The sequence below is a fragment of the Petromyzon marinus genome, unplaced genomic scaffold (genome assembly GCF_048934315.1).
Source record: "Petromyzon marinus isolate PM22_M1 ecotype Great Lakes invasive population unplaced genomic scaffold, UKy_Petmar_22M1.pri1.0 PM_G_Scaffold_11, whole genome shotgun sequence".
Lineage (NCBI taxonomy): Eukaryota > Metazoa > Chordata > Hyperoartia > Petromyzontiformes > Petromyzontidae > Petromyzon > Petromyzon marinus.
The window spans coordinates 2,579,172-2,593,170 of record NW_027422662.1 but is presented as its reverse complement, the minus strand read 5'-3'; the positions used below and the strand labels follow the sequence as shown (position 1 = coordinate 2,593,170).

Sequence of the window (13,999 nt, the reverse complement as noted above, 5' to 3'; positions counted from 1 at the left end):
TTTGCACGAATAATCAATCTCTTGCAATTTTATTTAATTATTTAAATCTTTCGTGACTGCGGCGATTCATATTCTTTGTTCTTTCGGTAAAGTCACCACGTAGAAGGGAAACAATAAAATAATAAAAAAATATATAAAACAATAAAATTCTTACGACGTTTCGACCGCAACACAAGCAATCATCGTCAGGTGTGAAAACCACAGCAAGAACATTTAACTCGTAATCTCGTAGTCACTTACGTGTTAATATCGCCTGATGATGTCACTTACATGTTAATATCGCCTGATGATGTCACTTCCCTCTTAATGTCGCCTAATGATGTCACTTCCCTCTTAATGTTGACTGATGATGTCACTTCCCTCTTAATGTCGCCTGATGATGTCACTTACCTCTTAATGTCGCCTAATGATGTCACTTCCCTGTTAATATCGCCTGATGATGTCACTTCCCTCTTAATATCGCCTGATGATGTCACTTCCCGCTTAATGTCGCCTGATGATGTCACTTCCCTCTTATTGATGCCTATTGATGTCACTTCCCCTCTCAATGTCACCTGATGATGTCACTTCCGTCTAAATATCACCTGATGTCACTTCCTTCTTAATGTCGCCTGATGATGTCACTTCCTGCTTAATGTCACCTCATGATGTCACTTCCCTCTTAATGTCACCTGATGATGTCACTTCCCTCGCATTCGAAGCAAACATGTCCAGGGCCCCGAGCCCCCCACCTCCGTCTGAAATGTCCAATGCGCCCATCGCAGAAAGCTGGTGCTACACACAGGTACTTGTTCCCCTGTGGCCAATCACATTCAACGGGTCTCCATCTTGTGCCGGTCAAAGTATGCGCATGGCTAATGCATTTAACTTTTACACGTTTTTTGTTCATCGCAAAGCCATCCAAAATGGTTTCATAATTATGTGTAAGTGCAATTATGGATTATCATTGTACAGGCTATTTTTGTACATCAGATTGCAAAGTTCATAGAATTGCACTAACAACATTATACTAGATAATTGTCTCTGATTTTGACTGGTAGTGTATTTTTACAAAAGGGGCAGCAGTTTTTATCAAATAAAAAAAATAAAAAGGCCTTTTATTGCACACTCTAATCTATGACATGTTGAGACTTGTTGTGTTAACGCTGTGCAGTAATGAACATGGAAGGTAATCCCAGAACACTAATAAGACCCTTTCATGTACAGTAATGTTTCTTTCCTTATAGGCAGTTTGTGTTTTTGAGCACAATATTCAGATGTGTGGGTGAAATACTTGAGGGTTTGTCAATGGTCATGTATTTATGGTAATGAATGAGCTTTATAGCTGTTATGTGCTCGTGTATTTCAGGTTAAGGTTGTAAAGTTCTCTTATATGTGGACCATCAACAATTTCAGCTTCTGTCGTGAAGAAATGGGCCAAGTTCTCAAGAGTTCTACATTTTCAGCAGGCACCAATGATACATTGAAATGGTACAGTAAATTCTGGCTATTTTATGACATTAAAAAAAAATCACAATGCTCACGGAGGTGCTTTACTAGAACAATTTTGTATAGTGCATGTTTTAGTTCATACTATATTGTTTTAGCAATGTAGTCTGCGCGTACATACACACCTAATATGTCTTGTTTATATGTTCAATCAGGTGCCTACGCATACACCCCAAGGGTCTTGACGAAGAGAGTAAAGATTACCTATCGTTGTACTTGTTATTGGTCAGCTGTCCCAAGAGTGAAGTCTACGCCAGGTTCAAGGTTTCTATTCTTAATGCCAAGGGAGAGGAAACCAAGGCTATGGGTGAAACTACTTGTATTTAAGTATCAATTCACGTCATATGTGTATTTGGTAACAGGATTATATCATAATCAGCCATTATTTATCGACTGCTTGAAACATTGTATAAACCTTACGAACACCATCCCTCATCCTTCACATGAGCTGATCTAATATCTCCTTGTCTACGTTTGACATCGTCTTGGGCATGTACTCTACTTTTCTTCCTATTCGACCACTAGTCTCATCCATCAACCATCCCATTTAGCGATGTGTCCTGTCCAAGCCCAATCTATATTTACAACAGTCAATATGTTGTCTCTAATTTGCCGTTTTGATTTGACCAACGTGTTCCTCTTTCAGTTTCTCACTGTAATTCTCAACATACTTCTCTCCACGCTTTGTGTACTTTTTGGTTTTGTTCCATTTGTCAGTGTTTCTATTTGTAATCAGTGTTTCATAGTAGGTAATATGCACTAGATTGGAATCTTTCATCCTGTAGCACATTGCAACTTTTCATTATCAAATTAATATTCCAAAAGTGCTCTTGATCCTGTTCCACCTTCAGAAGTTGCCATTATGCATATTTTTTGTGTTTTCCATGATATTGACCCTCCAATAATTATTTTATTTTGCTTAGTGTACCTGGACATTGTCATTCACGGACATTTCTTTTCCTAGTTTTACAATCTTCACCATGTGTTATTCCATTGTAATTTATCAAGTGACGGCTTTATTTTTCTGCTTGCACTCACTGTTTATTACAACTTCATTATTTTTGTTTGTATTCTCATCCATTTTTTTATTCATTTCTGGTGGTTTTACAAAGGTTGGCATTTTCATCCCATTTCACACTTCTCCTTTACCTTGCTTTAGTGGTTCATATTGTTTGTTTTATAATTGCCTTATTACTTTCAGGATACTCTTTCAATGTGCGATAACTATTTTAAGTGATGACATCCATACATTTACTGTGCTTTGCTAAGGCTATTAACATGTTTCTGAGAGTCTAAATCTATCTTTTTGTTTTAAACTTTCATGTTTTTTTCTTATTATTTGCTTTGGTGTTGTCTTTGGTAATGTTAACATGTAACTCACGTCACACAACCATGTTTACAAAGACAAGCATTATTAATACACAAACACATTCAACTAATCCATATGAACTATATCTTCATACACTTAAATCCAGGTCTGATTTTCATCTACCTTGAAGTTAAAAGCTAAACTGAACTATTTTTATTTTACCAGGCAAGGCCCACTGAACTACAGTGTGGGAAAAAAGTATTTGATGCCCTGCTGATTTTGTACGTTTGCCCACTAACAAAGAAATGATCAGTCTATAATTTTAATGGTAGGTTTATTTCAACAGTGAGAGACAGAATAACTACAACAAAATCCAGAAAAACGCATGTCAAAAATTGTATAAATTGATTGTCATTTTAATGAGGGAAATAAGTATTTGACTCCCTCTCAATCAGAAAGATTTCTGGCTCCCAGGTGTCGTTTATACAGGTAACGAGCTGAGATTAGGAGCACACTCTTAAAGGGAGTGCTCCTAATCTCAGCTTACCTGTATAACAGACACCTTTCCACAGAAGCAATCAATCAGATTCCAAACTCTCCACCATGGCCAAGACCAAAGAGCTCTCCAAGGATGTCAGGGACAAGATTGTAGACCTACACAAGGCTGGAATGGGCTACAAGACCATTGCCAAGCAGCTTGGTGAGAAGGTGACAACAGTTGGTGCGATTATTCGCAAATGGAAGAAACACAAAAGAACTGTCAATCTCCCTCGGTTTGGGGCCCCATGCAAGATCTCACCTCGTGGGGTTGCAATGATCATGAGAACGGTGAGGAATCAGCCCAGAACTACACGGGAGGATCTTGTCAATGATCTCAAGGCAGCTGGGACCATAGTCACCAAGAAAACAATTGGTAACACACTACGCCGTGAAGGACTGAAATCCTGCAGCGCCCGCAAGGTCCCCCTGCAAAACAAAGTACATATACATGCCTGTCTGAAGCTTGCCAATGAACATCTGAGTGATTCAGAGGACAACTGGGTGAAAGTGTTGTGGTCAGATGAGACCAAAATGGACCTCTTTGGCATCAACTCAACTCGCCGTGTTTGGAGGAGGAGGAATGCTGCCTATGACCCCAAGAACACCATCCCCACTGTCAAACATGGAGGTGTAAACATTATGCTTTGGGGGTGTTTTCCTGCTAAGGGGACGGGACAACTTCACCGCATCAAAGGGAAAATGGACGGGGCCATGTACCGTCAAATCTTGGGTGAGAACCTCCTTCCCTCAGCCAGGGCATTGAAAATGGGTCCTGTATGGGTATCCCAGCATGACAATAACCTAAAACACACGGCCAAGGCAACAAAGGAGTGGCTCAAGAAAAAGCACATTAAGGTCCTGGAGTGGCCTAGCCAGTCTCCAGACCTTAATCCCATAGAAAATATGTGGAGGGAGCTGAAGGTTCGAGTTGCCAAACATCAGCCTCGAAACCTTAATGACTTGGAGAAGATCTGCAAAGAGGAGTGGGACAAAATCCCTCCTGAGATGTGTGCAAACCAGGTGGCCAACTACAAGAAACGTCTGACCTCTGTGATTGCCAACAAGGGTTTTGCCACCAAGTACTAGGTCATGTTTTGCAGAGGGGTCAAATACTTATTTCCCTCATTAAAATGCAAATCAATTTATAACATTTTTAACATGCGTTTTTCTGAATTTTGTTGTTTTTCTGTCTCTCACTGTTCAAATAAACCTACCATTAAAATGATAGACTGATCATTTCTTTGTCAGTGGGCAAACGTACAAAATCAGCAGGGAATCAAATACTTTTTTCCCTCACTGTACATAGCTCTTTTTCAGAAGTGCCCCGGCCACAAACGATAGCTTAACGAGATGGCTTATTGTGTGGAAATGTATAGCAGCCAAATACTCTGGATTTTTATAAATATGGAGGAAAAAACCGGAAGATCTGGATAAAAATACATGCAACCACAAGGAGAACATGCAGATTCCAAATATACAGGCATCAGGGTTGAGATCGAACCCATGACCTATATACCAGGCGAGGTAGTTGACTGCCACCGTGGTGCAGGGCTTTAGAATACATTGCTGTCTTTACACTTTGAAAATAGAATAAAAAAAATGTTTCCCATTACATGAAATTACCACCGTTTATTGTAAGAACTGGTGAGTATTGTTTGAAATCTATTTTTTTACAGAGAGCCCGCGAGCATACCGCTTTTTCCAAGGAAAAGACTGGGGATTTAAAAAATTCATTCGAAGAGATTTTTTGCTTGATGAATCTAATAGCTTGCTTCCAGATAACAAACTGACACTATTTGGTGAAGTAAGTATGACATGCTGCAGCTAATGTGTAATTTTCTATTTTAGTCATTACAATTGCACAGTTGGAGTCAATATTCTACTTAATTGAAGATTGTAATAATTACTTTCCCTGTTCCATACAAGGAAATTGTTAACATGAGTTTTACAAGCACGTTTTTCCTCCACTGGTGCTAGAGTTAACATAGCACAACAATTAAATAATCAAGCGTAATTTTTTTTAGGTTTTCTCCCTCTGGATAGTGTTTATATTTAAACCTTGACATTTTTATAAACTAGAATGTCAGGTATTACATAAAGTGTTTTGTTTAAATGTCGCCACATGAATTCCTTTTCCTATTCTCGGACATCAGCCAGTTTGATGTAAATGTTTCTTGTCCTTAGGGGGGTCCTTTTAATCAGCCAGATTTATATTTTTTACCTTTAAAATACTTTACAAAATACAAGCATTTTTGATAATGAAAGGAAGCACATCAAGAAGGGCTGTTCACTTCCTCTGTTGTTGTGCAGAACCCATAATTAGGGGCCTCACTACCTGTTGAAACTGTTTATACAGTGTAAAATAACTTGACAAAAATATAGAATGAAAATTGATTAATATGAAAAACATTTCACGGACCTCTATTTTGGCATTATTCACAACACTTGTTCTGATATAGGATGTCTGTGCAGATTTGCTTGCTTGATTGAACCAAAGCCTACATCTTCATGCAAAATGTGTAGTTAAGTGAGGATTTGTAAAAAAAAATCATCAAATGCCTTCTCAAAGCTGGTTGATGTCTATGCAGGTTAGTGTGGTGCAGGATTCCGTGAACATTTCTGGTCAATCCAGCATGAGTACATTGATAGTGCCAGATTGCCAGCTGGCAGTTGACTTCGGGGAGATCTGGGACAATTCCCGCTTCACTGACTGCCTGCTTCGTGTTGGTGGCCAGGAGTTTAAAGCACACAAGGCCGTATTGGCAGGTCTGTGCCACAACAAGCAACACATGCGTCGTTTAGTGTACAATAGAACCATATAATTAATGATACTGTAATTAGTTTGGGGTAATCAACTACAGCCATTTCCTGTTTTACACTGAATTTTATTAACTTACACTGGCAAATGCTTACGTCAATTTGTAATGCTTTTTGTTAAAGGATACATCAGTAAATATGTGTAATGAATTCAACTGAGTCACAGACGCACTTCTTCAACCGACACACGGGGTACTACCCCGTAACACATGAACAACCTATGGTGGTGGACCACCAGGCTATCTACACTAATTACACGGGAATTAGCTACGACGGACCGGACCCTGGCCGGGGTCCGGGTCCACGTGTTGGTGACTCTTGTAGGACGTAGATTCTTCAGGATGAACAACAGCAGCCGGTCCCTCTCAGGGACCCGGCTTTTATCCTCTGTGGCGGGGGTGGCTCCGCCCTTGGCCACGACCACCTTCTGGAATCCTCTAGCGGGTTCCCGGCCCTGACACGTGACCACCCCTAGCCCCCACCTGGGGGCCCTGTGTACACTTTACCGGTCACGTGTCCTTCGTGGTCAAGTGCCATGGCCCTTGGTAACCCCATTCCCATGGCCAGCACTCTCACACCCTATCCTGTAGGGGTCGGCACCCCACGCAGAGCGTGGTGCCACTCAGCACTGTCAGACAGCGCTCACCATGCCCCTCTCGGGCCGGTACTGCACCCACATCCACGTGGTGCCCGCGATGTTAATACATCGCACGCCGTGCCTCTCTATAGCCGGCATTACACAGTGACATTCGCGATGTCACTACATATATAAATGTAATATTGTATTGTGTGAGAGATGAACATATTTAATTAGCCTGTTGCTAAAGTTTTTATTCCGTTTTTATTTACTTCACTATATCGTTGTGCAGGAATTCATTTTTCACAATGCAGTTATGGTGTAGGTTTTGAGCCTCTAATTTGGACATTTATTTGCGTCCATGTTTGACAAATCTGTAATGGATATGCCATATGAAATAAAATATGGATCTGGATTTTACCTCTTTTGTATCTAGATTATTTGATCTCTAGATATAACATCTAAATGTGTCTGTACCACATTCTGGTGTTTTTCCAATTCACTGTACAGTAAAACCTTGAATTGCGAGTAACTTGGTCTGCAAGTGTTTTGCAAGACGAGCAAATTTTTTTAATAAATATTAATTTGATAAACGAGTGAGGTTTTGCAATACGAGTAGTACGTATACGCTTTGTCTGCCGAGCGTCACGTGATCACAACTGATATACGAGTGCTTTGATATACGAGTGCTTTGGATTACAAACACGTTTCCGGAACAAATTATTCTCGCAATCCAAGGTTTTACTCTATTTGTTAACAGTTGCTTTACCTTTTTCAGGTCGGTCACTTGTTTTTAATGCTATGTTTGAACATGAAATGGAAGAGAGCAAAAAGGTATCTTTAAATGCAATCTTAATACAGCACATTAATACTGTGATCATACATTTCCAAGGTGCATTTGTCACAATGGATCGGTTGATAAGTATCTCTTGAGAGTGCTGTCAAATGTTGAACTATTACCCTAGTAACTCTTTTGGCGCATTGCACGTTTATTATCAAAAAGTATTCATTCCGAGGGAATGTTAGATTGTATTTTATAGCTATTTTTTATACAACATTTCACAGAAGGCCATTGCATGTGTGTCAAGAATGGATTTATTACGCGCAATAAATAGTCATCGGCAAGTTGAATACAACTTGAATGGAGCCACTTTACATGTGTTGTGTAGATATAAAGGATGTTTATTTAATTTAATGCTATATTTTCGTCTCCCAATATATGCCGAAGTTAATTTGAATATATTGTGTTGCTACCTTGCAGAATCGAGTGGAGATTAATGATATGGAGCCTGACGTGTTCAAGGAAATGATGAGTTTTGTCTATACGGGAAGGGCTCCAAACCTGGAGAAGATGGCTGATGAGCTGCTGGCCGCTGCTGACAAGGTTACACGCTTAAAATATTAACATGAGATCGCACCACCTTGTGATGTATCGGTATGCAGTTGTAGGTCGCAAGTGAAATTAAAACAGCATTTAGGTATTTTCTAAAGCCCGTGTCACAAATAATATGAATAGCAAATGTATATGATGTAGACGTTCACATTAGTGCTTTCAGGTTTTGGAATTGATGTCCTGGGAGATGATTGAATTTTCAACAAAAAATATAAATTGTCATGCAATTTCACAATTGAATTGAATGTCAAACTGGTATTAGTCCATGCTAGAGGCTAGTACGTGTGCATTGAAGTGCATTCACATGCAGCATTTTTATCCTAAGTGCAACCATTTGGCTGTGTGTTCTTGTATTGAGGGTTTTTTGTTAATCACATTAACAATTGATACAATTAGTAATAAAATAAAGGGAAGTGTTTTAAAAGATTGTTTGATATGGCATGGCTGTATAGAAATAAATTGGAACAAATATACTTTTATTAAGGAAACGGATATCCTGCTGTTCCTGAAGATCTGCCAGATAATCAGTTAAGAGTCATTACTCTCCCTTCTGGAACATCATATTCAATAGTTCCTAAAGCGATTGTAATGAAATAAGAATACAAATCGTATAAAGTCGCATGTTCAAGCTTTGTTCATTAAAGTTTAATATTATGCTAGAGTTGAAATATGGTGGCTTGCAGTTGCATTGTTTATCAGCTTAACAACCAAACTCTTTAAGCTCTTGGAAAACAACATCTCACCTCCTTTGTAATTTGCATGACTTTGTAACCAATATAATAAAGTTTAGGACAAGGACCCCTAATTATAGTAGAGATCAATAAATACATGACTTAAAACATAAATATGCTGAAAGGTTGATGCCATGTTTTAAGAAAATTCTCAAACATTTGACTGCTATATACTGCGTTTATAAAGTAGTTCATGGGGTGAGGGAATGTTATACAAGCGAAATAGGTAGAGAAAATAGTGTTCTTAATACTGAAATTGCACTTTGTTTTTACTTTTCTCAAGTATGCATTAGAGAGGTTGAAGGTGATGTGCGAGGAGGCACTATGCACAAACTTGTCGGTGGAAAATGTTGTAGAGACTTTGATCTTGGCCGATTTGCACAGTGCAGAGCAGTTGAAGGCCCGGGCCATTGACTTCATAATAAACAGGCAAGTCTAGTGAGAGTGTGACTGTCACTGAGCTGCGTAACATTGATGATGTTACCTGGCAATTTGCATTACAGTCCCTTTTAATGGAGACTAACCGTTTGCCCCAATCCTTATAGACACTGCTTATTAGGAGCTCGCTTAAACCTGACTTGTACTTGCAGTCATGCGATGGACGTAATGGAGACGGTGGGCTGGAAGTCCATGGTTCTGTCTCGCCCTCACCTGGTTGCGGATGCTTTCCGTGCCTTGGCCACGGCCCAGTCTCCACAGCTGGGACCTCCATGCAAGCGTCTCAAACAGACTTAACGGTGGCAGGCAAAGAACATCTATGACCAGGAAAACTTTGGCTGCACGGTGCGGTTATTTACCTGTGGCCTCCATGCAAACAACCGTGAAGACTTTGCATCAGACTACCAACTTTCCTCTGCTTTGAAAATAATGTTAATTTAAGCAAATATGTTTACTTTCACAAAAAGGTGGCCAAATTCACTTTACCATGTAATATAGTGTTACATCTATACATCTACAACTCTATAAACAAGTATATATGTAGAAAAAGTGGAAAACTACAACCTAATAAACACCACGACATATCCCAATTGAGAGAGTGTAAAATAAAACGTTCGATGTGATTGTCCCTAGGTGGCAGGACAATTTGGTTCAATTGTTTAGTTAAGCAAAAACAATGGTCTAAAACCCTGCAATGTCTACCTTAACGTGAAGGATGAGTATTCGTCCAGTGTCTGTGTACTCAAGGTTACAGATAGTGGTATAGGGAACAACCAGTTCTGAAAGATAAGAATGTGCCAAGCCATATAAGGCCTTAATTCAAGAGGTAAACTTTTCAGATTGATTTTTCATTGCACAGACAGCTTATGCATTGACTAGAACAGGAGTACTATGATTGCGCGAGTTTGAAGACTGACAAAGATAATATTGCAGTCGTGTATCCTGCGTATAACAAAGCATGGATGGAGTGCTCGGTGTAAGAAAAGGCAAGGCACAGCATCAATTTGGCCATGTTACGCAGTTGATAACATTTCACTTTTTTGCTCGTATGGGCTTTCATGTATGACCCAAAGGTTTTTGACTTACAACAAAAGTAAATCTTATGTCCATCAATTTAGTAGTTTGTATTCACGGAAACAAGATGTGCTGTTTTCTAAGTTTTGTTTCGTATTATGTTGTAATGATTTGTTTTTATTATGAATTTCATCTATTACCAACTCGTAGCATCATGTCAACCCAGAGTTTTACGTGATTGGAAGGACCATAATTTTTGCATCAGCGCTGTTTTACGTAACCTCTCACTTAAAATTAAATTGTACATAAAATTGCATAAGCTTTGAAGGATTACACACATAGATTTGGAAGCACAGATTTAAATAATATTCAAAGCTGCAGGATATAATATGAAAGTACAACAAATGAGCAGTGTCATGGATTTGAGTCGATTTGAAGAATATTACAATCTAATGCAATGTGTTGGGATATGAACAAATGCAAACGACGAGAATGTTGGAGTTTTTTTTTACGTGTTAAACGTACAAAACAAGTTGGATAATACATGCAAAATTAAGGATAGCCAGTGTTGTAAGCAGTCTATTTTGTTATTTGTTTAATATTTTAGTTTCGTCCTTATATATATTTGATGCTAAAGATGTATATGGTACATTGCACTCTACCTATTCAATTAAAAACTGATTAGGTGATTCGGGGAAGTTATTTGTTGTCATGGTGAGAGTTAAAGCATTGAAATCTGATTGGGGTTCTAATCTGCAGCAAGTCTATGCTGTCATAAGTGAGTGTGAGTGCGGTGGACTAATTGACCCCTGAAATGTATCAGGCAGTTACCGATAATGTACTCTTCAAATTGTTGCCTTGTATGACTTCCGAAATTGAAAACACTTTGCGCCAAATGTAAATGTTTATTGGAAAATGGATATACTGTAACTGCCAAAAAATATATATAATTGCAGAAATAATAATATGGTCTTTGTAAAAAGTGTGTGTTTTGAAAAAGTGTGATTGCATGCAAGACAGTTTTGGGTTCTTCCCACGAGTTTTTTTGCATATTCAGAGATGAAAATATGTTAATTGGTTAAATTAAAATGTTTTGCTACAATTGTAATACAAAAATATAAACTTGAAGCTAGAAATGCGGTATAGTGCCCCAATGTTTGACCTTTTTATCTTTTTCCATTACAGATAATACTGTTTTGGATGTAATATAAATGTTTTGTAAGGCCCTTTTACAATGAATTGTCAGCAGATGATTGGAATTGCAAAATGAACCATTCTTGTATATTACGTGTTTTCTAAATTGATTTGCATTATAAATGGCAATATAAACCCTTTTCATGTGGTAAATATATTACCGTTATCTGATCTCTTCTAGAAATCAGTATTTGGATATAAGAAAAAAAGCTGCTTTTAGCTCTGCACCACTTATTCCACATTTTTTTCATTAAAATTGTTTTTGATGTTAATATTTTCATTCATGACATTTTGCAGTGTTACACTTTTTATTTTCGGTAAAGTCTCGTCGAAAGAAATTACTACACTTTACCCGAAAGAACCAAAGAGTCATTCCTGCAGTCACGAAAGCTTTGAATCTATTTTGCTGTGTATTTAAAAGTTGAAAAAACATGAATGTACCTGGAAATATGTCCAGTTTAAGTTGTCATGTTCTTTACTCTGGGAATGTTACAGATATGTGGATTTGTCAAATTTCAATTGACACCCAACAACAACATTTTAACAAGTTGTATTTTGGAGCCTTGCCACTTTTATAGGCATGTTTACCATGTGTTGATAAACAGTTCACTGGAGAATTGTAATGTGTTCACTGTTCATCATTTACAGCGTTTTGTCAACCCACTGCTTAAACGAAGGCCTCACCACACCATGTCGGTCATTCTTCACCCACTGATGTTAACTGTGGCTGGTAATTGAACTGGTTGTTTCGTCAGTTTCCTAGTGCCACCACTCCATTCAATTACATCCTGTTTAATGTGTATAATTATAAGTGGCATTCTTACTCTTTGGTTCTATTCGGTAAAGTCACGTAGGTAAAAAAATTAAAACAACAAAAATCACGACGTTTCGGCCACAACACAAGCGGCCTTCATCAGGTGAAGGGACCAACCTGTCCAGCGGGCAGCGTTGGAGTGAAGAAAGCCAAGCGCTGGTCGCCTCCCTTTAAGCTGTGAGGGGGCAAACAGCAAACGCTCTGACAAAGGAAATTAGCATGAAACGCACCACTGACAAAGTTTGGAATTAGCACAAGATGATAATACACCTCCCTGGGAGTTTGGAATACCACTATGCATGTTGTTGCGTTGCAACAACAACATGCATAAATACAAACTGACAATTTCATCCTTGCAGTCACGAAAGCTTCAAATCTAGAAGTCGCATTCTATTTTTGGTGGTCATACGTTCAGTATTTTCTGCTGAACTGAGTGTTGGATTTATTCATTTTAAATGTACTTTTTGCTTGGTTACATTTTGCTCAGGTAACAGCTCGCATTTGCGGTAATTGGTGCCATAAATCAATGTCTTGTCTGGCATTAGACACGTCTGTACGAACAGTGTTTTCATTAGCCTCCATTTATCAGTTAGGGGAACAACTAAGCTCGAAGGGGCAGTACGTGTCGTTCTGGTCACTCAACACGACGTGTACTGTTCACGGACCACTGAGAAAACGCGTTGCAACAACAACATGCATAAATACAAACTGACAATTTCAGCCAGTGCAGCAGCTTTATATAGCATGACCACATCGATTCAAGTTTCACAAACCTCTTATTCGTATGTGCAGACGTGTAGCAACTACAATAATGTTTCTTTGAGGTGGTAGAGCCGGATGACTGCGTCAGCTGTAGCAGATTGTATCACTGTAATGCCTCCATTATGTTTGTGAATCGGGCATTGAATTGTTATATGTTCCATGGTTCTGGGTGAGCCCAGTCGCACACTGGAGAGTTTTTTCTGTTTTCCTTTTTTGTGCATCGACCGGATGTTGTTTAGGGTAGCCCGTAAGCTTTACGGAAGATCGAAGCCAGGTACCTTTTACATCGGGTCTTTCATGAGGTGTTTGTGTCTTGTGGACTTCATTCGGATTTCCAAGAATCACGTTTGAATGTTGACTTAAAGCTTTCGTGACTGCAGGAATTCACATTCTTGGGTCTTTCGGTAAAGTCACGTAGATAGGTTCAAAGAAAATAACAAAAAAACTATGACGTTTCGATCACAGCACAAGCAATCGTCATCAGGAGAGCAATCTTATTATCCCTGATATCAGGGCTAGGCCAGCCCTGAACAAGATCCGTTTACCATTGGGAGAAGTGACAACAGCAGATGTCAGTGTGAAGGCGATCGGTATTACCTTAGTGTCGCGGCATCTCTTCAGAAATGTGAGTGACTTGATCGAGTCGACGGATCTTGTTCAGGGCTGGCCTAGCCCTGATCTCAGATAATAAGATTGCTCTCCTGATGACGATTGCTTGTGTTGTGGTAGAAACGTTGCAGTTTTTTTGTTATTTTTATTATTTTCTTTGAACCTATCTACGTGACTTTACCGAAAGACCCAAGAATATCACGTTTGAAGTTACATTGTTGAAGGTTAAGCGCGTGGGTCCAAAAAGGCTTGCGCGACTCGAGTGCTGGCGAGGGACTGTATTGAGATCCGAATGGATGGGGAGACGTTCGTT

The 13,999-nt window shown here is 39.0% G+C and overlaps 1 protein-coding gene across 2 annotated transcripts; it reads left to right on the top strand.

The window, feature by feature from the left end:
* The first annotated feature begins 674 nt into the window (after positions 1 to 674).
* LOC142908927 (speckle-type POZ protein-like) lies at positions 675 to 12,120 on the top strand. 2 transcript variants are annotated; one of them, XM_076059596.1, is made up of 8 exons: positions 675 to 784; positions 1,349 to 1,470; positions 1,644 to 1,795; positions 5,014 to 5,141; positions 5,926 to 6,103; positions 7,510 to 7,565; positions 7,993 to 8,115; positions 9,139 to 12,120. In XM_076059596.1, exons 1-8 carry the CDS (start codon positions 707 to 709, stop codon positions 9,292 to 9,294), a joined length of 993 nt encoding a protein of 330 aa, XP_075915711.1. In that variant the 5' UTR covers positions 675 to 706; the 3' UTR covers positions 9,295 to 12,120. The 2 variants fall into 2 exon arrangements, with proteins under 2 accessions (XP_075915711.1, XP_075915712.1); XM_076059597.1 differs by lacking the exon at positions 675 to 784 and adding an exon at positions 823 to 923.
* The last annotated feature ends 1,879 nt before the right edge of the window (positions 12,121 to 13,999 follow it).